At 37.3% G+C, this 12,812-nt stretch overlaps 1 protein-coding gene across 1 annotated transcript; it reads left to right on the forward strand.

Annotated features, from left to right (window-relative positions):
- The first annotated feature begins 6,786 nt into the window (after window positions 1-6,786).
- Window positions 6,787-12,421, forward strand: LOC119262789 (B-cell receptor CD22-like). The gene is made up of 6 exons (XM_037536020.1): window positions 6,787-6,841; window positions 10,055-10,303; window positions 10,385-10,498; window positions 10,970-11,041; window positions 11,122-11,196; window positions 11,766-12,421. The coding sequence occupies exons 1-6, from the start codon at window positions 6,787-6,789 to the stop codon at window positions 11,771-11,773; spliced, it is 573 nt and encodes a 190-aa protein (XP_037391917.1). The 3' UTR covers window positions 11,774-12,421.
- Window positions 12,422-12,812: the final 391 nt, after the last annotated feature.

Below are 12,812 nucleotides of genomic sequence, written 5' to 3' on the forward strand. Positions count from 1 at the left end.
CCAAGCGTTATCTCAGTGCTGGCAGTGCTGTGGCCTTCACAGACATGATACAGTCCCTCCCTCCTCTCTCAGAAAATGGGAATGAGTTAGTTGAAACATTCACACACAGAGTTAGGAGCTGTATTGATGTTGTGGCACCAAAAGTAACTAAAACTATTTCTGGAAGAATTAAGATGCCCTGGAGAAACACTACATCTATTATAAAACTCAGGCCAGACTGCAGGCAGGCTGAGAGACGTTGGCGAAGGTCAAAATTGGTAGTACATTTTGATATCTATAAAACAACATTGCAGATTTACAACAAAAACTATTACTCTACCTTAATCGACTCAACCAGTAATAACTCAGCTGCCCTGTTCAGAAGTATAGATCGGCTAGTAAACCCCACCTCCCATGTCTTCCCTGAATCCGTTTCAGTTGAAAAATGTGATGAGTTTGCATATTTTTTTAGGGACAAGATTATTAATTTAAGGCAGAATATAGCAACAAGCACTAATAGACTACCAGCCCTGATATCAGTTAGTCATCCTAACTGTAATATGTCTTATTTCAAGGAAATTGACATGGTAACACTATTTGACGTGATTTCATCACTTAAATCCTCTACATGTGAACTGGACCCTTTACCAACATGCTTTTTCAAGCAGGTTCTGAGCTCATTATCTAATGAAGTTCTAATGATTGTTAATCAGTCTCTGCAACTGGGAGAATTCCCTAATATTCTTAAAACTGCAGTGGTTAAACCACTACTAAAGAACAGAAATCTTGATCCCACGTTTCTCAATAATTATCGACCTATATCTAACCTTCCTTTTCTTAGCAAAATCATTGAAAAAGTTGTGTCAGCCCAGTTGAATGATTATGTTAAAGTAAACCAAATAAATTACATTTTTCAGTCCGGTTTCAGAGCTCTCCATAGCACTGAAACAGCACTAGTTAGGGTAGTAAATGACCTTAGATTGAATAAAGATGCAGGCAAACTCTCAGTCCTTTTTCTCCTAGATTTAAGCGCTGCTTTTGACACTGTTGATCATGAAATACTTATTGATCGGCTACAGAGCTGGGTAGGCCTTAGTGGCTTAGTCTTAGACTGGTTTAGATCGTATCTAACTGGGCGCGATTACTATGTTGCATTAGGTACCTCTTCCTCCACACGTCAAAAAATAACTTGTGGCGTCCCCCAAGGATCAATTCTTGGGCCTTTACTGTTCAACCTATATATGCTTCCATTACCGCATATCATTAACAAACATGGTATTAGTTACCATCAATATGCAGATGACACTCAACTTTACATTTCTTTAGAACCTAAAGCCCTAAAATCAATTAGCTCACTGTTTGAGTGCATAGGTGATATACAGACATAGATGTCCGACAATTTTCTGCAATTAAATAAAGAGAAGACAGAGGTTCTTGTTATTGGCAGTGATTCACAAAAGAATGATGTTCAGATTTATTTAAATCAAATGAATCTGAAGGCCAAACAATGTGTTAAGAACTTGGGCGTCACTTTTGATAATGAGCTCAGCTTTAAATCACACATCATGACTACATGCAAGACAGCTTATTTTCACCTTAGAAACATCGCTAAGGTCCGAGATATGCTCTCTCCTGCTGACAGTGAAAAACTTGTCCATGCATTTATCACATCTAGGCTAGATTATTGCAACGCTGTTTTATCTGCTCTCCCAAAGAGCTCTATTTCTCACCTACAGCGAGTTCAGAATGCTGCTGCAAGGGTCTTGACCCGCAGAAGAAAGAGAGATCATATTACACCTGCACTCCACTCACTGCACTGGTTACCTGTCAGTTTTAGAATAGATTTTAAGGTTCTGGTGATGGTTTTTAAATGTCTTCATGGTCTTGCTCCTCTTTACCTCACTGAAATGATGGTGAGATATGTTCCTGTCAGGTCTCTCAGGTCTTCAAACAGTAATCTACTGGTGATTCCTAAAACCCGGTTAAAGATTGGCGAGGGTGCTTTTAGCCACTATGGCCCAAAGCTTTGGAACTCTGTTCCTGAGGAGCTAAGAGGCATTACATCCCTGTACAGTTTCAAGAGTAATCTTAAAACCTTCCTGTTTAGATCTGCTTTTAGTTAAGAAACTTTTGTCTGTTCTATCTTTTTCATTTTATCTTTTTCAGTTTATTTCATTATTTTATTTTGTTTCCTTCTATCTTTATTTCTTTTAATGTGTTTTGCTTATCTTTGTTTTCTTTTTATTTATTCTGTAAAGCACTTTGAGTTGCATGTATGTATGAAAGGTACTATACAAATAAAGATTATTATTATTATAAAATCCACGCATGTAAAGAAGGTGTTTGTGGCTCTTTCCACAAAAGCAGTATAGTTTTCTGAGCTACTAATGCAGGACAGAAAATCAATGTAGCTGAGACGTCACATACAAGTGTGCACTATAAACCATTAGTCTTGAAGTTAGCGGTATGTTAACATTAATAATTATTATTACCATTAATAATTAGCATATTAAGATTATAATCCTCCTCCAGTAAAGAATAATGCTAAATGTTGTGAAACACATGGTAACAGAGAAAAGGTCCAGTGATTTATTGATGTTGGTGAAAATGGACACTAGTTGGTCAGAGCAGCGCTTTATGGATGGAGAGACGCCGTCTGGACCTGGAGCTTTTCTTACTTTGCGTCTGCTGAAAACGTTTAAGGTCCTGCTGTTTAATGTGACTGAGACTGTGCTGAGAAAGACAGAAAGCTGTGTGCGGGACATTTTAACAGTGATTTAATAAAGATCCAAAACATTTCCTTCTCTTGTGGCACACATGACGTGCTGTACTTGAACATGTGGTCAGTTAGATTTGCGCTGGTAAAGAAAACTCTCTGTGAGAGCAGAACAGTTTACAGTTAATGTAAAGTGACTCTAGATGAGGAGTGAGTGGTTTTAACAGCACTACGACATTTTTACTCCAGCGCTTGTTGATGTAGAAGCTGATTCCTCTGGTTTTGTCGCTGAGCTGTGCGTCTCTGTCTGCTCTGCGCAGCTGGACGCCTGGAGGAGCAGCACACTGTCTGGGGTCAGATCAGACAGACAGGTCTCTGTGAAGCAGAGGGCAGATATGGTTCAGAAGTCCTTGTTGGTTTGGTTAAGCAGAAGTAATTCTTCCAATGTGTTGTGTAGAGTCACAGACTGGGGAGAAATAAAGACAGTAAACGTGTATGAAACTCACGCTGCCTCGGCCTTAACAGTGCGCGACTCTTCTACCTCTCCTTCACCTCCTAGCTGGGTTGAACAGAGACAGATCGAATCATCAAAGTCTTTCACTTCACTCATCAGTTTTACAGTGTAGTGAATATTTCACACTAATGCATCATGTTCTCTGTGTCTCTCCTACTTTAGTGCTGATCCACTGTGGACAAACTCAAGGTGAACCATTACATGAAAATCTACTGCAGTGTTTTATTTGTGTTCATGGAAATTTGCATATAATTCCATTCCTTTAATAAATGACTTTGACAGACAGCCCAATTCAGTAAAATCATACATGATAACACATTCACTGTAAATGAGAGATCAGCACATTCATTAATTAGTTTAGACTTTTAAATAATGACTTATTATTGTAGATTAGAGTCCAATCTGGCTGCACTGAAACATTCATAGAACACCCACACATTAAACTCATTAGGCTCACTGTGTTTAAGATGATTAAACTACTTCTTATACTGAGAAAAGCAGCTCTGCTCATCATTTCCCACCAACAGAACAACTTAAACTGACAGTGGATCCTCAGAGCTCAGTCTACACTGGAGACACAATTACTCTGAGCTGTGAGCCGCCGCAGGATGATGGATGGGAGATTTACTGGAGGAAAAAAAGTCAGTATTTAAAACATTTAGATCGTCTGAAAACAATCAGTGTTACTGAGTCTGATCCACGAGAAGCAGAGTACGACTGTGTAGTGATTGAAAGATTTACAGACTACATTTCACAGTGATAAAGTCAAGATTACAGTGAGAGGTATGTCATGCTTTCTGTTTTCTTCTACAAATTACTTCAATTTAGAATAAGTGGAAGAACAAATCACTCATTCCACTACATCCATGAAGATTTTGAATTTAATGAATGTTCAGTAAGTAGATATTTTAAAAGGATTTATCATCTTTGAACAGAGAGACCAAAAGCTACAGTGAACGTCCAGCCAGCTGGTCATGTGTTCATCAGAGAGAGAGTCACTCTGACATGTGAAATAGAAAGTGGAGATGACTGGAATTATGAATGGTATAAGAATAATAATCTTCTCAGAGATGCTCAAAGGAAGAAATATGAAATCTCTAATGTTGATCAGACTCATGCAGGTGATTATACCTGTAAGGGAACACAGTCAACAGGCCGGATCTACACACACACCAGTGCAGCTGTTACACTGACTGTATCAGGTGAGTGTGGCGTCTTTCTCACTTATAATTATGAAGAGTTTAAAGTGCAGATGGATTTCAACTGAATATCTTTCTGCTGCAGCTGGTTAGGAAGTAACAGAGGCAGCTTTTCTCTTTGAAACACACAGAGGCAGAAGTACAGACAATCGCAGCTGCAGTGCAGAAAGAGCTTTGATGAGATCACAATATGAGACCACAGCACACCTAAACGTAAAGTTTAAACAGCAGAACCTAAAAAAAATTACATCATAGAATCAACAACAGAAATAATATTAATAATAATAACAACAACAAAATATTTAATAGCTTTTTTTGTAAAATGTCATCTTAGCTCAGTTATTTGGAGTTCAGCTGTGAAATTAAGCAAGAAGTGTTTTCTGTGTAAATCCATGACATGAGCAGTCAGAGCCTCAGTGAGCTGCACGGCTGAACACAGACTACCTGTTATATTTACCTTCCTAGACGCAGACGTCAGACATCACTAACTGACCAATAAGAACAGCTCAAATCCCCACATTTAAAATCAAAACATTTAATCAGAAATGATGTCATATAAATGATCAGTTTATCAGGGTCTATTTTCCCTAATTCTGCTCATTTTAATGAACATGTTTTATCTACTTTATTAATGTATTGTGTTTTATCAGCTGCAGGTGGAGAAGCTGTAATATTTTCACTCTTTTAGCTGAATTGTTCTGAAAAGGTGGAGCTGAAAACAGTTTCCCGTTCGTTTTGGAGCAGAAATGTGTGACTGCTTATATAAACATTAATAAGAGATTTAAAAAGTAGCTAAAAAACCTAAATTAGACTGTAGCGGCGCTCCGGGAGTCACAAGCTGCTTTCAAGGACGCAGGGATGTGTTTTAGATCGAGGTGCTGAAATTCTGTGACGTGATGGATGAAGTCTCACAAAATCATGTGCTTTCTTTCCAGCGTGAAACAGAGCCTGTAACACGGTGCTATAATTAGACGAGAAACCACAGTACAAACATCTAACTGATACATCAAACCACCGCTCTCTTACTCTGCACTAACGTTATGCAAATGAGCTCATCAGATTGTTGATATGTGTTGCAGTAATGATTATATTAGATTATATTAGATTTAACACTGAACACACACAGAGCAGGAGACACAGCACTGATCAAGTTACATGTATTACGTTACACCACTTTCATGTTAAAGTACATTAGGATGCTTTAGGGCTCAGAACTGGCCTGCGACTCTGCACAGACTTCTGCATGTGCTTGAGGACACGTCACCAGAGCGGTCAGCAGTTTTCAGCTCACTGTAATGAAAATATGGTGTTTACTTAAACAAAACAAGGTGACTGCAGATTTTAGAAATATAAAAATATAAACTCTGCTCTAAAGGAAGACATACAATTACTGTGAAGTTCAGAACAGCATTATTCTTCTTAATATTGTTAGCAGTTGCCCTGCTAAATAAATAAATAAACAAATAAATAAATAATTCAGACCTTAGATATTTACAAGGCATGTGTTCTGATCAATACATTCAATGAGACAGTAACAAGCTAAATATATTATTATACTATTTATTATATTATTTATAAGGTCATTTCTGTTGGTTGGTGTCTGTCCCGTACCCTAAGTTTCAGTTTGTTAAAATATAGTTTACTTTCTTTGTAATTCTCTTATTTCTTTGCGATGTTGTTGATTCATATTAAATTGGTGGAACACTGAGATTCATCATATAAAAATAAATAACAAAAAGCAATTTAAAAATGGTGACGTTAACACAGAAACACAGAGTTTTAGTTCATAGGCGGAGCCTTATTTTAGCCACACCCCTGCAATTTAGAGCAGGAACTGAGACTGTTTGTATACATCATAAATGTATCATAATTAAGCTGTAGGGTCACTCAAGTCAAAGGAAATTAGTCTGAAGTATGAGTCGGTTATGAACTGTATAAATGATTCATATATTATTCTGATTATATTCATATATTATTCTGATTATATTCATATATTATTCAGATTATATTCATCTATTATTCAGATCATATTCATCTATTATTCAGATTATATTCATGTATTATTCAGTGTGTTTATGTTCAGCAACAGACATGATAAAATACCTAATTATGTGGCTAATACTTTCATAACTACCACAGACAGATATGCAGAATCATAAGCAGTGAAAAATAAAGTTCAGGACAAGCCCTTGAACAGGATCCAGAAGTTTGGTCCTCCAGAGAGTTTTAGTGATTTAAATGAAAACTAAGCATGATGGTTCATTCAGAGAATAAAATACAAATAAACAATAATTGCTGTATTGCCATAGATGGTTGTTGGGGGGGGGGGGGGTCCACTGTCTAATCCTGGTCCTAACACACCTGGCTCTAATACTCAGATGCCTATGAAGGCCTTCATTAAGTCCATGTTAGACAGGGCCTGTGCTAAACTCTGTAAGGTGGTGTCTCTCCAGGACCAGGACTGGTTGCTTCTACTGTAGAATGAGTTCAGCAAACATGCCAATAAAAGCAGTGTTGTAACTACAGGGGGACAGGGGAGTTAGTTACACCCCCCCCCAACCCCCCCTTTGTGTGATTTTATACAAATAGAACCCAACAGAACCGCCTTCAATCACGTGGAACCTTTTCCTTACGTTTGTAGTGTCTGCTCAGGCCGATTAAAGATTTATATATTTAAATTAACGCTTTTAGAGACATTAAAAGGACTGGCATTGGGGGAATATAGATATTATATCATAGATATAAACAGTTACAGTGTGGATGAATGTCTCACTGAGCTTTTAGTGTCAAGTGTCCAAATACACTGCTCAAAAAAATAAAGGGAACACTTAAACAACACAATATACTGTACTGAAGTATGAAAAGCGATCCGGTATGGCAATCATATTAGTGATCCGCATGATAGTTTTGGCACGCCGGATGCCCTTCCTGACGCAACCCTCACCATTTATCCGGGCTTGGGACCGGCACCAGAAGTACACAGAGTACACCCCTAATGGCTGGTCTACTTAAGTATCAAAAGTAAAAGTGCTAAAATATTAATTATGACTAATGTTTTTAGGTAAAAAATCCGCCAGCGTCTAAAAACCTAAACAAAGTGACTGGGCCCTGATTGGTGCTCTGGCTTTGCGCTTCTTTCGTTTTGACATGTTACGTTTTTATACACACAGAAACCAAAAGGAACGACAGATTTCTCAAAATGTAGGAGGAAAAAGTCGGATATTAGACTCTGAAATGTAGTGGAGTGAAAGGAAAAAGTCGCCCAGAACGGAGAAACTTCAGTACAGATACATGAAAAAATACTAAAGTACAGAAACTCATTACATTTACTCAGTTACTGTCCACCACTGGTGAATATTATCATGCATGTTCAGAGTGAATGTGTTTTAAAAGTCTTTATCATCTTTGAACAGAGAGACCAAAAGCTACAGTGAACGTCCAGCCAGCTGGTCATGTGTTCATCAGAGAGAGAGTCACTCTGACATGTGGAATAGAAAGTGGAGATGACTGGAATTATGAATGGTATAAGAATAATAATCTTCTCAGAGATGCTCAAAGGAAGAAATATGAAATCTCTAATGTTGATCAGACTCATGCAGGTGATTATACCTGTAAGGGAACACAGTCAACAGGCCGAATCTACACACACACCAGTGCAGCTGCTACACTGACTGTATCAGGTGAGTGTGGCGTCTTTCTCACTGTATTTCTGTCTATAAGAATTTAAAGTGCATTACAACTACTAACACATCATCTACTACGTATCAGCCAGTTTCTCTTTAAAAACTTACTGATGACTTAGTGAGTTCAGTGAGCTTGAAACTAGTGTTTCTCCAGGTAATGCACAAGGGAGTAGACCGCCAACTCCTATTTAGATGGCAGAACACCTTATAGGACAAATTAAAAAAAAAAAAAAAAAGGGGGGGGGTTTCTTTTACATGAACTTTCGATAGAGGCGATTTCTTTCTCTACAGCTGCACTAATTGACAGAGAGCAAAATTCTGAGTCCCACCTCTAATTTTACTTGTTACTACGTTTAACAAACTCTGAGCACAAAGCTATCTGGGAAAAGACTAAACAGTTCAATAGTATGAAGGAAAATTAGAAGCACAGAAGAAAAGCTTTGAAAACATTTATTATTAAAAAGATGCCTCTTCAAATGAATGTTGAAGCTAACACTAAAGCTAATCATAGCGATGTTAAGTGTTAAAGAGAACTTGTACACATTAAAGAAACAATACACAGGGTGGCAAATGATTTATCAAGCTTACTATCAGCAGCTAATTGACTTTAATATTGCTTTATAATTTTTTTTCTCAGATTAAAATGATGTTTAGTAAATACAGTAAGCTATAAGGTTTAGCTTAACCAAGAGCCAGCATATGTCTGTCTGTTAATGGTTAATTAACACTGAGCTCTCAGTGGGGTCTCCATGCTGGGGGGGGGGGAAACCCCAAAAATACAAACAAACAAACTAAAAAGATAAATAAATAAGACCAGCATGACTCCCACACTGGTCTAAGCTGGTTCATGCTGGTCTGGTGCTCGATATCAGCAGAACACAACTGTTCTGGTGGTGATCAGCATATCTGAAAGCATTGCTGCTAATCCGGACACCAACATTAAAAACCATGTAAGCTTGATTTACTGGTCTATGCTAATTTTTCTAGTAGGGTGTCCACAAAGTTTAAACCACTATTTGTTTTTTGCTTTGCTGCAGTTAAAAAATCTGTTCTAGAATTTCTGATGTAACCACTTGTGTAAAGATGATAAAACACGTTACAAGTATCAAAATAGCATCAGAACGTCATCTGCCGTGTGCACCAAAGGTCTGCAGAGAAGAAATGCTTCATTTGGTGTTTGGTCTCAGCAAGTTCAACAGAGACAGGCTTCCTGTCCAAGTTTCAGCTGCACAAATCCCAACAGATGAAAAGATGGAAGGGTTCATTCCTTTCATGATGACAAACTTTCTCATGAGGCCATGAAGTTTAGATATAAGATCATACACTTTCAAAAGAGACAGTCAAAGAAGAGAAACAAAAAACAAGAGTTTCCAGAACTGGAGGTTAAAAAATTCTTAAAGATCAAGAGAAAATGAGGCAACCGTGCATCATCTAACAGACCACCCAAACTGTGACCATCAGATAATCACTTAGAGCCTCCACCTGGGAGAGATCAAAGAAAATCAAGCCCCAGTCCTGGATATCCTTTATCCTGAACATCCTTTATCCTGGATATCCTTATCATTTTTTAAATGTTTCACTTTTGTGTGTCTGTATTATATTTTACCTGTTAGCTGCTTTTTTGTTTACATTTTAAAGCAACTGTCAGCCCAAGAAAAGTATTAAATATTAAAAACTTCTATAATTAATCTTGTGTATAGTCAGTGAGTGAGTGATGGGTCTATATGAATGTACTTATTAATGAACTCTTTAATTAATCTTTGATTAAATACCTAAGTAGTTACATTGTGTCCCATCAGAGTTGATTATTTTTATTGTTTCTTATCAAAACAGGACTTCACTGTTTCCTTTTGGTTCTTAGTGAATTACCAACCTGATCTCGAACTCTAAAGTGCAGTTTCTAGTTCAAATGTAAATCTAAGAAGTTGTTACTTCACTCTGTATCACTTTCTCTCTCCTACAGATGGTGATGTGATCCTGGACATTCCTGTCCATCCTGTGTCTGAGGGAGATTCTCTGACTCTCCGCTGTTTATTTCGCTCCACAAATCCCTCAAACCTCACAGCTGATTTCTATAAAGATGGATCACTGCTCCAGACCCAGACGACAGGAGAGATGATCATCCGTACTGTCTCAAAGTCAGATGAAGGTCTCTACCACTGTAAACACCCAGAGAGAGGAGAGTCACCACAGAGCTGGCTCTCAGTCAGAGGTGAGAACAGTTTCATGTTATCTGATTCATTCTTTAACTCTATAGATCACAAACTGTAATAATTCATTGTTTCTTCTGCAGCTTCAGGTTCTGGTGTAACAGTAGCAGTAATAGTCGGAGTGTCAGTGAAACTGAGTCTAATCTTGCTCCTCATCATCATACTGGGCCTGATTTGCTGTTACAAGAAGAGCAAAGGTTTGAAGACACACTTCCTCTGTCCTGTATGAGTTTATGCAGCTGAGTAAAGACAGATTTCTGTGAGCTGTGCTGTTTGTACTGGCGCTGATATAGAAGTATAGTTTGAATCTCTTATTCAAAGATGTATCTCTGTCTCCCTCTACTGGAAATCAGCAGAACACCAACCAAAGCCAGCGTCTGTCAGAGTCTGGGGGGGTCTCTATCAGGAAACCCACCACTGCAGGCTGCTCAGTTTGCATGACTAACATAATCACTAGCATTTAGTTTTTATAGCAGTTACACTGTTTCAGTAAAAGATCTCATTCACTCTGTAATAAGCAGTGATCACATTTATGGATTACTGATTTCATATTTAACAGGAATGCGACTAAATTTCCTCTTGTTCATTAATACTTGTTTATAAGTGAGGTGTCTGTGATGATGTGAGAACACAGTGGCGTCTCTGATGAGTAACTTCTTCTGTTCCAGGTGATTCTGCAGCTCAGCCCAGTGATGACACTTACGCTGAGATTATGACTACAAACAGCTACAGAGGAAGCGGTAAGAACTGCATCTCTACAGTAACAGATATATTTTCTCTTTAACTGTCTTTGATATAATCTAAATTATTTCTGTATCAGATGAAGCAGTGAGGAGACCAAATGATGTGGCTTATTCCCAAATTGAGATGAAACATTTCAACTACCACAGTGAAGGTATGAATGACCTCATGTACTTTAATGTTCTTCAAAACATCTCAGCACCTAGTACATCTCATTGTACATCATACTTTTCCACTGAGAGAAACTAATTTAAGGTTCACAGCTGGACCTTAAAACCACTGCTGTACCTTTAAGGGAATGTTTACATTGTTCGTACCTTGATTAATGAAAATGTTCCTGCACAGAACCTTTATTTCTAACAGTGTAGTTACTGTGAGTGTAAGTCTATTTCAGAGGGTCTGAGCTCTCTCTGGTTCCTCTTTGTGTTTTAATATCATGTCCTCCTGTTTGAAACTACATTGTGAACACGACACTTGACCGACTTTCTACCTCTAATCTGGCGACGTGTCTCAGGAGATACGCACTTTTTTAAAGTCTCTGATTAAAACCAGGAACACTATCAGACCATGTTTCCTTCATCAGCCTGTTTAGGCAACAGTCATGATTAGTTTTATTAGTTTATGTTACTGTTTAATACAAAATTACTTTAATTAATAAATAATCACCTACCACCTGTCAAACACACTAAAATATAAAAGTCATTAGGTGCTTTTCTCTTGTAGGTCTGTGAAGAAAACTGCTGCTGCTGCTGTCGCAGGACAGAAAGTAAGCATTTCCAGAAACTCCTGGTTGGGTTTTAAGGAGTGCAGACAGACGAGGATCTGAACACATTTAGACTGTCAGAATCATCTTTAATATCTGTATATCTTACAGTAACAAACGCTCTGTTAGTGTTTTATACTGAGGAAGAGAGAAGAGTCACTTTTTCTCGTTGGTGTATTAATGTACTTTTCTAACTCTGACTCTGAGTTCAGGAATAATCAGATATTCTGAACTCGGCTTTGATGATAATATCTGGGTGTATTAGCTAGTAAAATGAGTTAGTTAGCTAGTAGAGTGTAATCTGAAACTGTACCCTCAATATCTGTACCATATATATCTATTAATATACCATCTGTCTCTGCTCAGGAACTTTTATTTGCTGTACAGTTTCCTCTCGTCTGTTTTTGCACTGCTTATAGCTCAGTTATTTTATTTTATTAGATTGTTATTTTGCAGGACGTGCTACACTGCAGTCTTCTTAAATGGAGTTTAATACTCTCTGTTATGAGTAATAATACACTGTACACCTACAGACAGTATTTATCATAGCAATATTAAACGTAATATTAAGACATACTAGCACAATGTCAGACATAATAATGTAAGACAGTCACACAAAGAGTTTTGATGCTTAATGTACGTGAATTTTTTTTCATTTTAGATATTTTATTTTGTCCTTATGTCTAACCAAACTAAATCATATTCATATATATAATGATGAAATACAGTGTGGTCATTTGTTCTGATCTTCCCATTCTTAGTGTTTTCTAACCTGTTGATCTTTTATAAAGCAGTTAAAGTTTCATTTATATTCATGTTATGTTTTATGAAATTAAACATTATTTTGTTTTCTTTAATTAGCTTAAGAAATCAATCAGTGTAATAAAAGCTATATTTTTATTCATTTTGCTAATGTCTGGAATTAACACAAATAAACATTTTCTAAGCACAGCACCCCTTATGTTCTGTTCTTTATTTAGAGACAGATATTAGCTTTGATCAAGCAT

The sequence above is a fragment of the Pygocentrus nattereri genome, chromosome 29 (assembly GCF_015220715.1).
Source record: "Pygocentrus nattereri isolate fPygNat1 chromosome 29, fPygNat1.pri, whole genome shotgun sequence".
Classification (NCBI taxonomy): domain Eukaryota; kingdom Metazoa; phylum Chordata; class Actinopteri; order Characiformes; family Serrasalmidae; genus Pygocentrus; species Pygocentrus nattereri.